General features: G+C 39.9%; 1 protein-coding gene across 1 annotated transcript; it reads left to right on the forward strand.

Moving 5' to 3' along the window:
• Positions 1 to 8,327: 8,327 nt before the first annotated feature.
• Positions 8,328 to 16,116, forward strand: LOC115800816 (Golgi reassembly-stacking protein 2). Its single transcript, XM_030758354.1, has 10 exons — positions 8,328 to 8,494; positions 10,991 to 11,071; positions 11,171 to 11,374; positions 11,452 to 11,538; positions 11,618 to 11,748; positions 13,848 to 13,980; positions 14,089 to 14,218; positions 14,402 to 14,485; positions 14,614 to 14,727; positions 15,610 to 16,116. The coding sequence occupies exons 1-10, from the start codon at positions 8,432 to 8,434 to the stop codon at positions 15,828 to 15,830; spliced, it is 1,248 nt and encodes a 415-aa protein (XP_030614214.1). The 5' UTR covers positions 8,328 to 8,431; the 3' UTR covers positions 15,831 to 16,116.
• The last annotated feature ends 25 nt before the right edge of the window (positions 16,117 to 16,141 follow it).

The raw sequence follows: 16,141 nt of genomic DNA on the forward strand, positions 1-16,141 counted from the left end.
TGCTGACTGTATATAATGTACAAATTGGAGCTTTTCACTATAATTTTAAATACAAGGCCCAAAGAGATATAAGTGCAAGTAAGGGAGGCCATCGGTAGGCTAAAAAATCCAAAATAAACCTATCAGAAAGAAAGCAAATATTGTAAGAATGACCAAATCAAGACTCTGATGTATTCACAAAAGAATGAATGAAGTGGCCAGCTCAGAAACACCAAAAGGCCTGAAAGATCACAAAAGTCAACTAAAGTGTATGACGACAGAATTATTTCCATGGTTAAGAAAAATGGCAACATCTAACCAAGTCAAGAACATTTTCGATAAAGTCAACAATCAAGAGAAGCCTTCGTGAATGGAAATACAGAGCAGTATTTACAATAGTGAACTTCACCTGGACCACGTCCGACCCGCGAGAATATTACTGAATTCAGGAATTGCCTAGTGAGGAGGGAAAAGTATTTTCATATGTTTATCAAAATCAAATGAATCAAATGCCTTCTGAAAAGTAGCATGTGCCATTTCCCCACACAAAAGTGCACAGTTTCGGGGGCCTCAGTAACAACCGTCAACATAACACAGAAGATCATGGTAAGTGCAAGCCTTGGACCTCAGCAAATAGAAATAAATAAAAGCAACAGGCCTCAGTTATAAGAAATGTTACTCTTTGCATGAAATTAAAGTAGCCTGGGATCCCACAAATAAATACAATAAAGTAAAACCAACAGACTTTGACTGACTTTGCATTAAAAAAGAAAAAACAAATCCACAACTGGATCCCAGAGTTCAACAAAACGCTCCAGTACTTTGGTCTTACCGAGACGGGTCATCATGAGAGGCTTCAGATTCCTGCACAGATTTTCAGAACAAATGGTGCTGTGTGCTTGAACTTCCCCCAAAGTTAATTATTTTCATTGTTTTGACCATAATCTCTTTAAAATCGCCACTTAATTTTGCGCACACAACGTTTTGGTGAATGAGACAGTGAAGTGCGTTAATGCTGGGAGCGACAGTCTTGATTCTGTTCACTAGGCCCCTGTTTCTGCCAATCATGGCAGGAGCACCATCCGTGACAACCAGGCTGACTTTTTCAAATGACAAGCCTTCTTTTGAGATAGCTCCTCCAGCTTACCAAAGATAATAGCGCCAGAGGTAATGCCCTCCAGTGGAATCAAGGCCAGTACTGCCTCTTTGAAATCTTTACCATCAAAATATCTGACAAAAACGCACATTTGGGAAATGTCATTATTGTCGGTGGACGTATCAGTAGCTAACAATAGGTATCTGGCTTCTTTGATCTCATTGATTACAACTCGCTGGACATCCTCTGCCAAAACATGGACACAGCGAACAACAGTTTTGCAGAGACGCACTTGTTTCCTTCCCTTGTTCACTTGCAGTCAGGTTAATAATTCTGTTGGCATGGGAGTATTGAGATTTCAGCGCAACAATTTTTCTCTGATGGGCCTCTGACTGTTAAGGATATGACTCTTTGAAGCTTGCATGCTTTGTGTTGTGGTGACAAAAGGAAGCAAAATTAATATATCAAATAATAATAATATATTACTTAGGATACAATATTAATTTTATTTTATTTTAGGAGCGCAGCTGGGCCTCACAGTGTCTGCCAAGGAAAATCCTGGCCCTTGGACAAATGTAGTCAATGATCCTGTTTACAAGGTGCAAACCAGAAGAATCCCAGATGGGAAAAGAAAAGTATGGAAAAGGATAGAAACAGCTCATGATCTGAAGCATGGGCATGTGTGGTTCCAGTGGTACAGGGTCACTAGTGTTTATTGATGATGTGACTGCTGATAGAAGTAGCAGGATGAACTCTGAAGCTTGCAGGGCTATATTCTCTGCTTAGATTTAGCCAAATGCAAAACTGATCAGACAGCACTTCACAGAGCAAATGACCCAAAGAAAGTGGATATTCTTCAATGGCCAACTCAGTCAGCTGATCTCAACCCAATAGAACATGCTTTTCAGATATTAAATGCACTACTGAAAGCAGACAGGCCCACAAACAAGCAGCAGCTGAGGGTGGCTGCAGTAAAGGCCTTGCACAGTATCAGAAGGGAAGAAACACACCATTTGTTGATGTTCATGGATTCTAGACATCAAAAAGTCAGTGACTCCAAAGGATTTTCATCCAAGTATAAAAACAATCCTTACATTATGAAAACATGTTAGTTTTTCCAGTTAATTTGAAAAATATGTATAAAAGTGTAATTTCTACACAGTTCATGAAATACTCTGGTTAAACTATTTGAATTAAAACTGAAAGTCTGCACTTTAGTCACATCTTGACTTTTCAATTTAAAATGAACTGTGGTGATGTACAGAAATAAAAAAGAAGAGCAATTGCCCAAGAATTTACAGACCTAACTGTAGGTGAGGGGCCACAGAGATATACTTTAAAGTAATAAACAAACAGGAACACTAAAATAAATGGTATTCAAACAGCTGATAATATTATACTGTAAAACTTACAGCAGAATACTGTAATTTTATCACAGAAACGAACTGTTTACAGTGAGGACACTGTAAAATAACAGTTTAATGCTGAAAAGTGCAGCTGCCAATACTTTACTGTAAATTTACAGGGACATTCTTACAGTGTGCAGTGGTCAGTTAGATGACAGACAGGTTTCTGTGGTGGACATTTAAGACACATCATCAGTTCAAAATCATGTTTTCACACTGGTGAAAGAAAGGCCAGTGGCCTCCAGGACCTGAGCACTCACATTAAAAGACCTCCTCTCTTCCTCACAGTCCAAAGATAGCTTAAGTGCATCGAGGTGGGAGAGCTGCTGATAACTAACAAACTATAAATTCAACCTATGAAAAGGAAAATGTGGCAGGATTTTGAAACCATCTTGAACAAAAAAAAAAAAATCCCAAAATAAGAGAAGCTGTCCTGATTTTTTCCCTCTTCTGGTACATCTTTTCAGTCCACTTAGCTGTCACCAGCCACTGGGCAGATTAATCACCCTGGAGGGACTTTTTATTGGCTGACCATCTCACAGCTGAGATTTCATGAGCACCCCCTGCCAATCCCTTCTCCTCTCTTCATCACTCACACTTTTGTCATAAAATGCATTAGACTGTGATTTCTTAACATTTTTCCCCTGCAGAGCCCATTTCAAGGATCTGCCTGGCTGTTTTATTTCGACTGTTTCAGCGGCTCTCCTCCCTTCCTCCACCAGGCAGACGCCGGTTCTTTGTTTCACGCTTCAGTGCAGCGATCATTACAGACCTGATGTCGGGGGGTTGCTTTGTAAAGTTACAGAAAGCAGCAAATTAAAGGAATAATCACTCATTTCAAAAGAAATAATAACTTCTCGCCACATCTACTGTACAGGGGGAGAGTTTTTTCAGCTCTGTGGATGGTAGCATTGTTGAAGGTTAAATGTGCTAAAGCATAATAACATGGCTAATTTGGGAGCAGGTGCTGGAGAATCTTATAATGATTAAATGCAAATGAAACCCAGTGTTCAGCTCCTATAGCTTGTTATGGTCTAGTAACTCTAGACTGGATGCTGCTCATCATAGCAACAAATACAAAATACAAGTATAAAATACCAGTCCATTTATAGTACAAGAATATTCCATTAATGTATGTAATGGTAAAAAAGATGTGGAAAGAGGAGGTTTATGGCTAAGTTACACTATAAAAACAATATTTGAAGGCATTGGTGACTTCCAGTATCAGTAACTCTGTCAATTTTAATCATAGGCATAATTAAACATTTTTGAAAAGGAGACTAGGGGAGTAAAATAAAAAGAAGGAGGATGTAGCAGCTCTGTTTTGCAGTACTCTCTGCAGATTACACGTGGCTGGGCCGCCTCTCTAAACACCAGACCGTGAAACACTTAATGTCTGTCTCTGCACTAGTCTCTTCACCCTCCATTTCACACCTGGCACACACACGCACAGAGGATTCAGCACTCGTTATAAGACTGCAAGTGAAGTGAAATAAAAGGCTGTGATCATTCTCTCTGCGTTTGTTTCATTGCCACAGCGGACACATTTTTGTTTAGTTGAATATTTTGTGGTTGATGCAAAAAGTTTCCTCCTACACCCAATAGGCCACACTACCCATCTACCCCTCCTCAGCTGCTGCTCCTCTCTCTTATATATCTATGAGTCTTGTCAGTGGTTTCCCAATGTGCCAAATATATCTCCCTCCCCTGGGAATCACTGCCACATTAGCTTCCTGATAGATACTGACAGTCCCATTGTGTGAGGCAAGTCTAATGAAATGATGATGATGATGATGATATTGACTGCAGGCAGCTTGCCCCCCCCCCCCCCCCCCTTTTTTCTTTCCACACAATCCATACACACATGCAGCTATCCCCCGTAGCTTAGCCTGCAAACATTTTCTGTTTTTAACATTATTACAACAGTAAAATGTTCCTGCTTTTATTCTTGTTTAGTAAAGGATGATAATCCTGTGCTCCTGTCCTTTGAGACATGTTCAGGTGCTAATGCAACCTGTACATGCTCTCAAATTCAAGCCAAACCGCAGCCTCGCTTGACAACACAGTGATAAGAGAATCAATTATAAAACCTTAACGCCTTTCACTTCTAAAGTCATTATAATGGGTTAAACTTATCTAAATAGCTTACTCTTATTGACTACATGCCCCCAGCTTGATTAATCTTAGCAGAAAGTAGGAAATTAATAGTCCAGAGACTGTAACTTGCTCGTCTCCATAGCTGGGGAGTGTAAACCTAATGTGGCGCTTGTTATAATCTAAAGGCTGCTGGTAAATGTCTCTGCTGGACATTTTCTAAAGGAATAAGCACAAGCCCTGGAGCAATTACAATGCAGCTTACCAAGTTTCCCTGTGCTGATTGCTATCACACATGCTAGATGAACTAAACAACCCCGCAGCACAAGTGTAGTGCTGTTTTCTGCACAATACTTCAGTCTGAACCAACATCTTTTCCTCTTTTTTTTACAGAAACTATAGGGCAGGAAATGGGTGTCTGGTCATAAGCAGCAACAACAACACCAACAACTACTGGTACTGGTATTTGGCTCCACTGCTTTGTCATCTTAACACAGGCTTTTCTAATTCACTTAGCATTTTATCTCTACCTCCCAGAACAACAAAGTACATTATGTCAGCAGAGAGCATGTATTTATTGGATGCTTTGATGCTGCAAAAACTGACCTCTCGCAGATGTTCAGCATCAAGCAAGTAACCCTGACAGTAATGGTTTATTATATTTGTAGCTATGGCTTTGCTTACTGTGTCGAAATGCAGTGTGTGTGTGTGTGTGTGTGTGTGTGTGTGTGTGTGTGTGTGTGTGTGTGTGTGTGTGTGTGTGTGTGGAGAGTAGAGAGGAGGCATTAATGTCTTCCTCACCATCTCAGGCCAGGTATCTGTGGTAAAAATGCCTGAACAAAAAGACAGTGCACTTCTGTGCAGCTTTAGCTGTAAATTTGTTGAGGGACTGAAGAAGTATAAATCTGAGAATGCTATCCAGATCAGTGATTGCACAGTTTTCAGGCGTCAGCAAGATGCTGCTGAAATGCAGTGTTTATTTATCTGCTCGTTGAAGGATCAAGTATCAACATGTAAAGTATATTTCTAACTGGCAGAAGTGCTGATATGAGGAATTACTATGGACAATGAATGGTTTGAGTCATAAACAGTGTGCTGCTGATCGCTGTCCATAATAAATCAAAAGGACATAGAGCTGAAGGCCTAAATGACTAATTGTATATTACAAAAGCAACAATAGCAGACAGATCCAAATTATCATAAGCAGCACAAAACAATTAGATACATTTTTTAAACATTTTTCTTCACAAATTACAGACTAATGGAAATGTAATTGTTAATTTTTGATATAAAAAATACATATTATAAATATATTTTCATTAAATAAGGACAGTGTGGACACTGGCTGCTTTTTCACTTATTTTCAGTCAAGTACTTATACCTGACCACTTTCAGAGGAGTGTTTGTTTTGTTTTTCTTTGTTGTTTTGCTTTGGCTTTTAGGTTTTGGGGCAGTTTTTTCTTTGTTTTTTTAACACTGATCTATGAATCACTCAAGCATAAAGAATGCATCCAACTCAAGGGATGAATCACTTGTCTTTTATGTTTACGCATAACAGACAACTTAGCAAAGAACCAATTTTAAATTGTATTTTTGAGCACCTTGTTACTAGCACCCTGTTGGAAAAACATATAATTTGTTCCCATTTATTTGATTGAATCTATACAAACTGTCAAAGATGACACAGTTTGACAGGTATAAAATAATATTTTTGCACCAACAAACACTAACAAATACTAACAGTCTGCCTTGATCAAATTTTTACTGTAGCAGAAATAAGTTCATTAGCCGACACACAAATCCAGCAGTCTTCCTCAGAAAAGCTTCTGGACTGCTTCTACTGAAGTTGTAAAGCAATTTGTTCTTTAGGAAGTAAAGTTTCCAGATTTTAAGAACCAAGAAGTCTGATTCCCTCTTGTTAAACATGAAACATTTTTAAAACATGGTCATTATAGAAGTAAAGTAAATCTAAAGTCTAAGCAGTGTCATGGTTGGTGGCTTCAATAGAATTAAAGGATTTGAGAATATTTGGTTTTCCCAAAGGGTAAATCTGAGTAAATGTAGAACAGAAGTCTTTATTTTTAGCAGAAAAGACTTTGTATGTTGATGGTATGTTGAGCACCTAACAAAAGGCATCTTAGCCTTTTTGCTTGGAAGTGATAAAATAAGTATGTGCTGTATCAGTAATAAACACAACTCTTACCCAATGTGTTATTCACATTCGGCACATATCATGTATTGAGACTTTAATAAGTTTGTTATTAACTTTTAACTGACTTTTTTGTACTTTCCTTGAAGAAAATGTATGATTTTTCAGTAACTGTCAGATCGGTTTCAGGATTTTTATAATCAGTATTTTGATCTCCTGTGTTAAATCAGAGTCCAGTTACAGCCCACAGAGAGACACGATCAAGCTGAGCTCTCACAGACGCAGAGACTGGCAGGATAACTGATGACTGATGAGGTGAATAACAGTGCTGAGCAAGTTTATTGCAAATTATTTGATAAGAGCTGCTGCGCTACAGAAATATTCAAATTTATGTACATTAATCTACTCCATGAGCTCATGCTCCTTATAGAGTTGGTGATATCTCCTATCACAGTTTGATCATAGGGACTTTTGGGGTTTTTTCATATCATTTTCAGTCTTTTGTGTCTGCTCTGGCACAGTTATACAACTGAAATCAAATCTGCCATGTGATTATTCATGTTAATAAACTGATATTTTTACAGACATTTATCAGTCACGTTAATGTAACAGATGGTGAGAGGGTTGGAACTTACTTTTTTCTAAATCCATATTGTGGAGTTAGATGTTAGATGTGCCACAGTTTGACCTAAAACTTGAAATCGAGCTTGAATAAAACCAGGCACAAACTTCGAATATCATGAGTCACATTTAAGAACAACAAACAACAAACGTGCCGCTCGACACCAGACACGAGTTAAAACACACAGACCAATTTATTTAAATGATCCCAAACAAATTAAACCGTTAAAAGCAATTAAGCGGACACATCACAAATGAGAGGCTTGAAACTGAATGTAACATTCTTTTTTATTTCAGTCTTTCCTGTTTTCATCCCATCCATGCTGGCTCCATTCCCTAACCTGAAAATGTGAGCAAGAAAGAGGACTTTTTGAGTCATGAGTCAATGCTGTTGCTGAGGTAGACTACATGACCAAGTGCACACAGAGCTGAATGACTTGTTTTCACTACCAGCTGAAATGTTGCTCATGTTGAGACATGATCTGGGCTTCTCTTGCTTCACACTTGCCCCACAATAATTATATATATATATATATATGCAGCCCACGTTTGACCATGTTTAACCTCCTTCCCCACAGTGCATTGCATATGTCATGATTTCTGATTTATAACCCCTGCTCCTGTGATAGGTTCAAACTAGTTGCCACTGGGTTTTATGCCTTTAACAAGCCAGTTTATTTAAGAATATTTAATAATATGCACCACAGAAACCTAAAATAATGAAGGTCAATCTTTTGCATAGGTTTGCATAAGCTCAAAGGTAGGAAACATCTTATTTGAAATTTGCACAAATATTGTAATTTGAGCAAATAATACCCCCCCGCACCCAGCGCTACCTGTGTTTCAAGCCTCTCCGCCCACAGCCTTCTTATTAATTTACGGATCTGTAAGTAATGTAAGTAATAATCGGGCCTAAAATTACACTGAATGTAAAACATTGCAGAGGGCTGCGCCTCCTCCGCCTCCTCATCATCTTCATCACCGGAAGTGCTGGGAAACCAAGAGCCACAGGAAACAGGACATGTTCCGAGCCGCCTGCTAACTACCTGACAGGTGTCCCACCCTGACTCTCACATTCAGGGAAGCATGGGAGGCTCTCAGAGCGTCGAGATACCGGGTGGAGGCACAGAGGGATACCACATCCTCAGGGTAAGAGCAGATTTTAAGGTGGATGGGGAAACGTATAGACTGTGACCTCCTGTTAGCCGCAGAGGGGTGAAGAAGAAGCTAACGATAGGGGTTTTTTTTTTTCTTTGGAGGAAACAAACAACCTCTACAGCTGGCTAAATATTGATGTTAATAGAGGCTTGTGTTTGACACAGACCCCCAAAGAGGACTCACCCACACCGAAATCTGTTCACATGGCTCGTTGCCATCGTTGTAAACGGCTAGTTGTCACTGCGTTTGAATGAACGCTGCTGCTACGCCCACACTGTAGCTCCAACCACTGATGTGTGAGCCTGCTAATAAACTTTCCGTCTAGGCTATTTAAATTGCATATACTGTATCCATGTTAGGCACTGGACACGATTAATTGCCATTCAGACGTGCAGTTTGTAAAATAATGAGTAGATGTCCCCTTACTCCCCAGCAGCCTGCATGATGCCAGAATAACCGGTGTGGCTACTACATGTGAATTATGGAGATGGGTGTGTGTGCCTTTTTTATTTATTTGAAAACGGTATACTCCACTAGCTTTGTTGTCGAAGCCACCCAATATGTTTCTTCACCAAATCATAGGCAGGGGAAATGGGTCACACTAAAAGTGAAATGCCAAATGTTTGCATTTTGTGCTTCAGAAATGCCTTCTGTGTCAAGGCACTTGCCGCAAGGCAGTATTGGACAGTTCCAACAATCAGATGATCCCCTGTGGACACACCCAAGGCAATGGTGGGAAGGAAGAACTCCCTTTTAACGTGAATAAACCTCCATCAGGGAGGGCCAGCCATCTGCCATGACCGGTTGGGGGATGAGGAGTCAATGAAGAGAAGCCAGTATGGGAGAAACATGATCTCTGTTTCTCATTCCTGTCAGTACTCTCGCTGCAGAATTTTGGATTAACTGAAGACTTTTCAGGGAACTTCTAGTACAATTTGATCATTTAGAATAACGTCAGATAATAATACTAGCAGGATCACCAGTGTGACAACAGCGATTTCAAACATCCATGAAAGTTTGAAACTCAATTTCAATGCACCCCCCCCCCCCCCCCCCAAAAAAAAACAGTCTGCTCTAAATTAAAAACTATGCAGCATCAAAACATTGCTTTATCAACCACATGTCAGACATACTATACACAGATTAGAAGTGGAAACAGCAGGTCTTTATGTATTAGAATATCCAATAAATAACACAAGTTAATAAATAGAATAAATGTCATAGAAATTATTATTCATAGGCTGGAAACACACCATCAAGGAAGATGGTGCCTTTCTCACATTTCAAACATTAACTAGAGCTTAAAAAACAAAACAAAAATGCAGCAATGTCGTTATGACTGTGTGCAATGACATCTAAGAAACTCCAGTAAAGGTTTCCACACCTTTTTGAATTCTTCTCTCCTTCCTCTGGCATGCAAGTCAGTTTTTCCAGTTTTTTCCAAAGCTGTCATCTCTTTCACACAGACAAAGCTATACCCCCCCCCGATAAAGCTGTCATCCTCTTGGCCTACAGGATCCAAACTTAATTAAAGCTGACTGTCTAGATTTAACAAACATCATTTTAAATATTCTGGCTTATTTAAAATACAGGATAAATAGAGTCGTGTTTCAGGCTGGTTTTTCGAATGAGGCAAAGATCTTAAACTCATTATTATCAGAGGAAAGAAGCTGGATAGGTGCACCTCTTTTATAATTGTCTGTTTACTTTTTCTTTTTATTAAATGCATGCCATTGTTTCCGCTCTCCAAACTCTCTTTGCCCTGCACATATTATCCTTGACTTTTGCCTCAGTAAGTTGTAGCTGTATCCATGTCACTGTGTAGATCAAATGTGGCTCCTTAACTGTCAGGTAACAACAAAGACAGTTAAATAGCATGTTAAGCTGCTTCACAAAGTAAAATAACAGGTTAAGGCAGTTTCCAAGATAGAAGATAATGAGTCTTCTTGGAAAGCTGCACTTGACACACTTGCCATGAGCCGGTAATAGATTTTTGTAAACTACACAGTGGTGTGTGCTAAAACAGAGATTTCTAGGATTTCACTGAATGCTGCTGTTGTTTTGTGACACATCTTGGTAGCTGCCTTTTGTCTCCCTTGCTCTATGACATTTACTGATGGGTTTCAAGTCTTATTGAATACAACATGTTGCTCATTGTGTAAATAATGGTAAAGCGTATTCTTTAGGTCTACCTTGTGACTGGTGTTCAGTGTCCCTCAGTCAGACACACCCCTTACTCACCATATAATTTCAAAAAGCCAAAATGCTCAGCTTGAGGCTGCATCCATCTTTTCCAAACAGGCTACAATTTATGCTGTAGCCAATATTTTGAATATTTCATCTTCATGGATTTCAGTTTGTACACACTTGCAGTAACTGTATCCATTGTGCAGACAAAGATTTGCATTCAAATGATTTGGGGTTTTTTTTGGTGAAATTATATCAGCCTGATATAATTATTATCATAATTATAATTATGATCTGTAGGTTCAAGAGAACTCGCCAGGCCGGCGTGCAGGACTGGAGCCATTCTTTGATTTCATCATCTCAATCTGTGACACTCGGCTGGTAAGTTTCCTGTAAGAGCAATGATAGAGCATCAAGCTGCTGGTCACACACAGCCACAAATAATCTGAGGAATGATTTGAATGCACTGACTTTTAATAGAACAGGGACAATGACACCCTGAAAGAGCTGCTGAAGATGAACGTGGAGAGGCCCGTCAAGATGTTGTTGTATAGCAGCAAGACGCTGGCCGTGCGGGAGACGACTGTCACCCCCAGCAACATGTGGGGCGGCCAGGGGCTTCTGGGAGTCAGCATTCGCTTCTGCAGCTTCGAGGGAGCAAATGAAAATGTTTGGCACGTCTTGGTGAGTGTACAGATCTGACTGAAGCATTTGAGTTTTGAGTTGTTCCTATGACCTCATGTGTTGAGTTTTGAGTCCAGGAAGTGGAGCCAAACTCTCCTGCAGCACTGGCAGGTTTGAGGCCTTATGTGGACTACATAATAGGAGCAGACACCGCCATGACTGAGGTACCTGGTTAAGATTATTTTTTATCTAAATGCTGAAATTAAACCGGCAGCAAGTTTACCCAATGTGCTTTTTAAACAGAGCGAAGATCTGTTTTCCCTCATTGAAACCCATGAAGGGAAGGACCTGAAGCTGTACGTTTACAACACAGACGCAGACAACTGCCGCGAGGTGGTCATCACTCCAAACTCTGACTGGGGTGGAGAGGGCAGGTATGATAGTCACCAAGAAAAGCCTTCTGGTGCCAGTTAAAATCTGTGCGCTTTCATGATATTGTGTAAGAAGATGATGTACAATTGGTTCTGCTGGCTCACTGGCGACAAAACCATCGTCTTAAAACCATAATCTCAAGGTTTCAGGTGATTGTAATACAGAATCTGTTCTAGCATGTTTTTAATTGATTTAGAAGAATTGTTATAAGTGCTAAACAGGAGTTTAAGGTTTTTGAGGAACAGAGTCACCAACTAGACAGGTTTCTACATTGTAGCATGTTAATACAGCTATTATATCAGGTTCTAAGACTGTAAATTTGCCACCTAACATCATCTATATGATGTCAGGTGGCAACGATATAAGAATTTTGGTGGAAAAAATTCATCTTCTGGCTACATAATCTTTTTTAGGTAGGAGATGTCAGAAAATGAATATTCCAGTACAATTTATAACTATAGAAAGTGATGGACACAACTGTGTACGTGGGGACCAAAGGGGTTAAGGCTACTAAGTGACACTTGGGATGCTGTTCCTCTTAATGCAAGTTTCACCACTCAGCAGTCATCTTGGCACATATTGGGTAGTTATTTTTAAAACCCCATTCTAAAAGAATATAAAGGGAGTCATAGGTGTAATGGTTTTGGTCACCTGGCCGTAAAAAAGCACATGCATAGAATCAACAGCTACCTCTGATTAAAAACCATTTCAGGTGTTTGGTGGCTTTGTTCCAAAATAAGGTTTAAAAATGCCCTTTTAACTTCAAGATACTCACTTATCAGTCACTTTATTAGGTACACCTGTTCAGGTGCTTGTTAATGCAAATATGTAATCAGCCAGTCACATGGTAGCAACTCTCATGTAGGCATTTAGGTATCTCGACATGGTCAAGACGACCTGCTGAAATTCAAACCGAGGATCAGAATGGGGAAGAAAGGTGATTTAAGTGAATGTGGCATGATTGTTGGTGCCAGATGGACTGGTCGGAGTATTTCAGAAACTGATGATCTACTGGGATTTTTCCCACACAACCACCTCTACAGTTTACAGAGAACGGTCCGAAAAAGATCAAATACTGAGCGGCGGTTCTCTGGGTGAAAATGCCCTGTTGATGCCAGAGGAGAATGGCTAGACTGCTTCAAGGTGATAGAAGGGCAACAGTTACTCAAATAACTACTTGTTACAACCAAGGTATGCAGAAGAGCATCTCTGAACACACATGTCAAACCATGAAGCAGATGTGCTATAGCAGCAGAAGACCAGATGGAGGTACAGAATTTGGCATAACCAACAAAACCATGAATCTGTCTTGCCTTCAATGGTTCAGGCTGCTGGTGGTGGTATAATGGTTGGATGGTATTTTCTTGGGCATTTCTTGAGCATTGTTTAAACGCCACAGCCTACCTGAGTATGGTTGGTGACCCTGTCATCCCTCTTAGTATACCCATCTGCTGATGGCTGCTTCCAGCAAGACAACTCTGCATGTCAAATAGCTCAAATCATCTCAAACTGGTTTCTTGAACATGACACTGAGCTCACTGTACTCTAATGGTCTCTACAGTCACCAGATCTCAATCCAATAGAGCACCATTGGGATGTGGTTGAATAGGAGATTCACATCATGGATATGCTGCTGACAAATCTGCAGCAACTATCAAGTCAATATGGACCAAAATCTGAGGAATGTTTCCAGCATCTTGTTGAATTGATGCAATGAAAAATTAAGTTAGTTCTGAAGGCAAACGTGGGTTCAACCCAGTACTAGCGAGGTGTACCTAATAAAGTGTCAGAGTGTGCTTCTGCTGCACACGTGCAAAGTTATGCAAAATGACAGCTTCATTAATGGCCCAGTTCACTCATTCACTCAGATATTCAATATCTCATAAACAAAAGCTAGTTCCAGTTATGGGTCATGCAGCCAATAAAAAATGTAATTCTTTACTACATGAAGGCATAGATACACCTGCCACCACTTTTCTGGCTCATAAGTTTCAGTTGGTTTGGTTGTTGAAAAATTCTACTATAATTTCTGAGTGCCAGGTTTTTCTTTAGTGTGTCTGATGCTGTTCCCTCACAGTATTTCTGTATTTCTGCCATGTAGTCTAGGCTGTGGGATTGGCTATGGTTACCTGCACAGGATACCTACCCTGCCATTTGCAGAGGGTAAGAAGATCAGTTTCCCAACACAGACTCATGATGAACCACCTCCTTCACCAAAAGATGGCTTCACTGAGGTGAATTGGTATCTTTAATAGTTGCATCTAGAAGTAAACATCATTTTGATATTGTCTCGCTTCCAGCGTTATTAAAATGTACTGATGCAAAGCACCGTTGGTTATCAGGTCCACCTCTCTGCTGTTGTTCCAACTGTTCCAATTGTTGTGTCGTCTTCTGACTCGACGGGATTAGAGCGGGGTCTCGCCGGCTTGACGGTCAGCTCAAATCCAACATCAGTCCTGAGCAGTCACACAGGTATGCTGGTCTCTCTGACTGTTTAGCATTTACTGTTTGAACTGATCTGAGGACAAGCCGTCACTGAAATTAATTTGGAGTGCAAGTGAAACCTAAATGGAAGAACAGTCCTTTAAGAGTAAAGAGGCCTTTAGAAACCCATAAATGTCTCTTTATGATTGTCCTTTTAAAAAATGATTTCAGGAGCTCCTGCTGTCCCGCTGCACAACCACGTAACCCTCTCACAAAATGTTCCACTGTCTGTCAGTCCTGCTCCAACGCTACCAGGTTGGTTAAATTACTTGAGGTGCTTGTAGCACCCCAGTTATTGTGCCAGATAGTCTGTAAAATCCATACTTTCGGATCCATGATGTTAGTCTGCTACACCTCTTACTGTCTCCCTTTTTGTTGCACAGGTGTAATGCCCCTACCTGGAGGTCTTCCACCTTTTCCTAATTTACCAAACCTAAATGTCTCCTTGCCAGATGTGAGCCACGTATTGCCACCGGGAGTTGGATTACAGCGTACAGGTATAATTTTGTTTTCTCAAGTGTGCTTATGTTCGGTTGTAAAGGATAAGTCTGATGTTATTGCGTTTTTCTTACTGTCCCATGCAAATTAGAAATGTACTGTTGCACTAGTTGGCATGCTGCAGTGTAAAGATGACCATAGGCAACAAAATGCAATTTAATCCTGTTTGAGAAACTTTGGTAGAAAAATAGTATCCAATGACTTGCATGGTAATAATTTAACCTTTTTTTTTAGGAGTGAAGGCAGGCTGGCTGAACAGACAAGAATTATATAGTTGGGATAAATATATAAAAAACTATGTATTAAAAATGTTTTCTTTTAAAGTTTTGTAAGCTTTGCATTTTTGTCTCCATTGTTTGTGTGCATGCACATTTTTCCTCTTAAATTTAAATGCTGCATATGAGTCATGGTGACTACTAGATTCAGTCATTGCACTGGCTCCTCTGATTATTGGTTAGTAGATGTGGGTCATAGCAGCAAAGATGTACTGGTCTTTGGTCACCTCCATTCTGGATGGACTGGTGCTTATATAGCACTTTATCACTCTATTTGAGGTTTCAAAGCACTTTCTACTCCAATTCTCATTCATCCAATGACACACAAGCATTTCTTTTTAGTTTCCCACCCCTCCAAATGTTTACAATTGCAGTGTAAAGGAGCTTTAAACCAATTACACACAATTACAAAGTGGATCATTTTAAATAATGTGAAATTTGCTTAGCTTACCTGCAGGTGGAACAATTCCTTACCTTAAATTTTAGAATACATTCTCCAGTCAAAAAAAAAAAAAAGTTAAAAAATTCATGGTTACACACATCCTATGTATAAAAGAATAATCACAATTTTGCTAACTAAAGGGTTTTGTTTGTCATCCTCTGCAGGTCTTCCCCCTCTTCCAGCCCTCAACCTGCCGGGTGTAGCCCCTAGTGCAACGCTTCCTCTGTCCAACTTTGTTGCACCCCCAGTCTTTGCCAGTACTTCTCCTGCTGTTACACAGGATAGCACAATCCCAATGAACAGTTTTCTGGCCAAAACCCCCAACTCACCATCAGTGACCACCTCTGGATCGATAAATATCACAATGTCTGTAGATTCATCTTAGCAGAGCAAAAATTGAGGATGTTGGCATGCTCTTTAAAGTCCTTACACAGTAACCTACCCATTCACCCCAGCACTCTGCTGACAAATTACTCGCGCACACAGACCATCAGGATTGTTGTACGAGCTGAACTGAGACAGTGGAACTGGTATTAAAATGGAAGACATCCTGTCCTGGAAATGTCAGAATAAAGGTCCTGCATCCAAAAGGTTTAGTGTAAGGAAGATTAAACTCCTCAAAAATGTTCTTAAACGTCCTCTGTCACAGAACTTAAAAAAAAAAAAAAAAAGTTTAAACAACTTTTAAAATGTGGA

This window comes from Archocentrus centrarchus, chromosome 21, assembly GCF_007364275.1.
Source record: "Archocentrus centrarchus isolate MPI-CPG fArcCen1 chromosome 21, fArcCen1, whole genome shotgun sequence".
Classification (NCBI taxonomy): domain Eukaryota; kingdom Metazoa; phylum Chordata; class Actinopteri; order Cichliformes; family Cichlidae; genus Archocentrus; species Archocentrus centrarchus.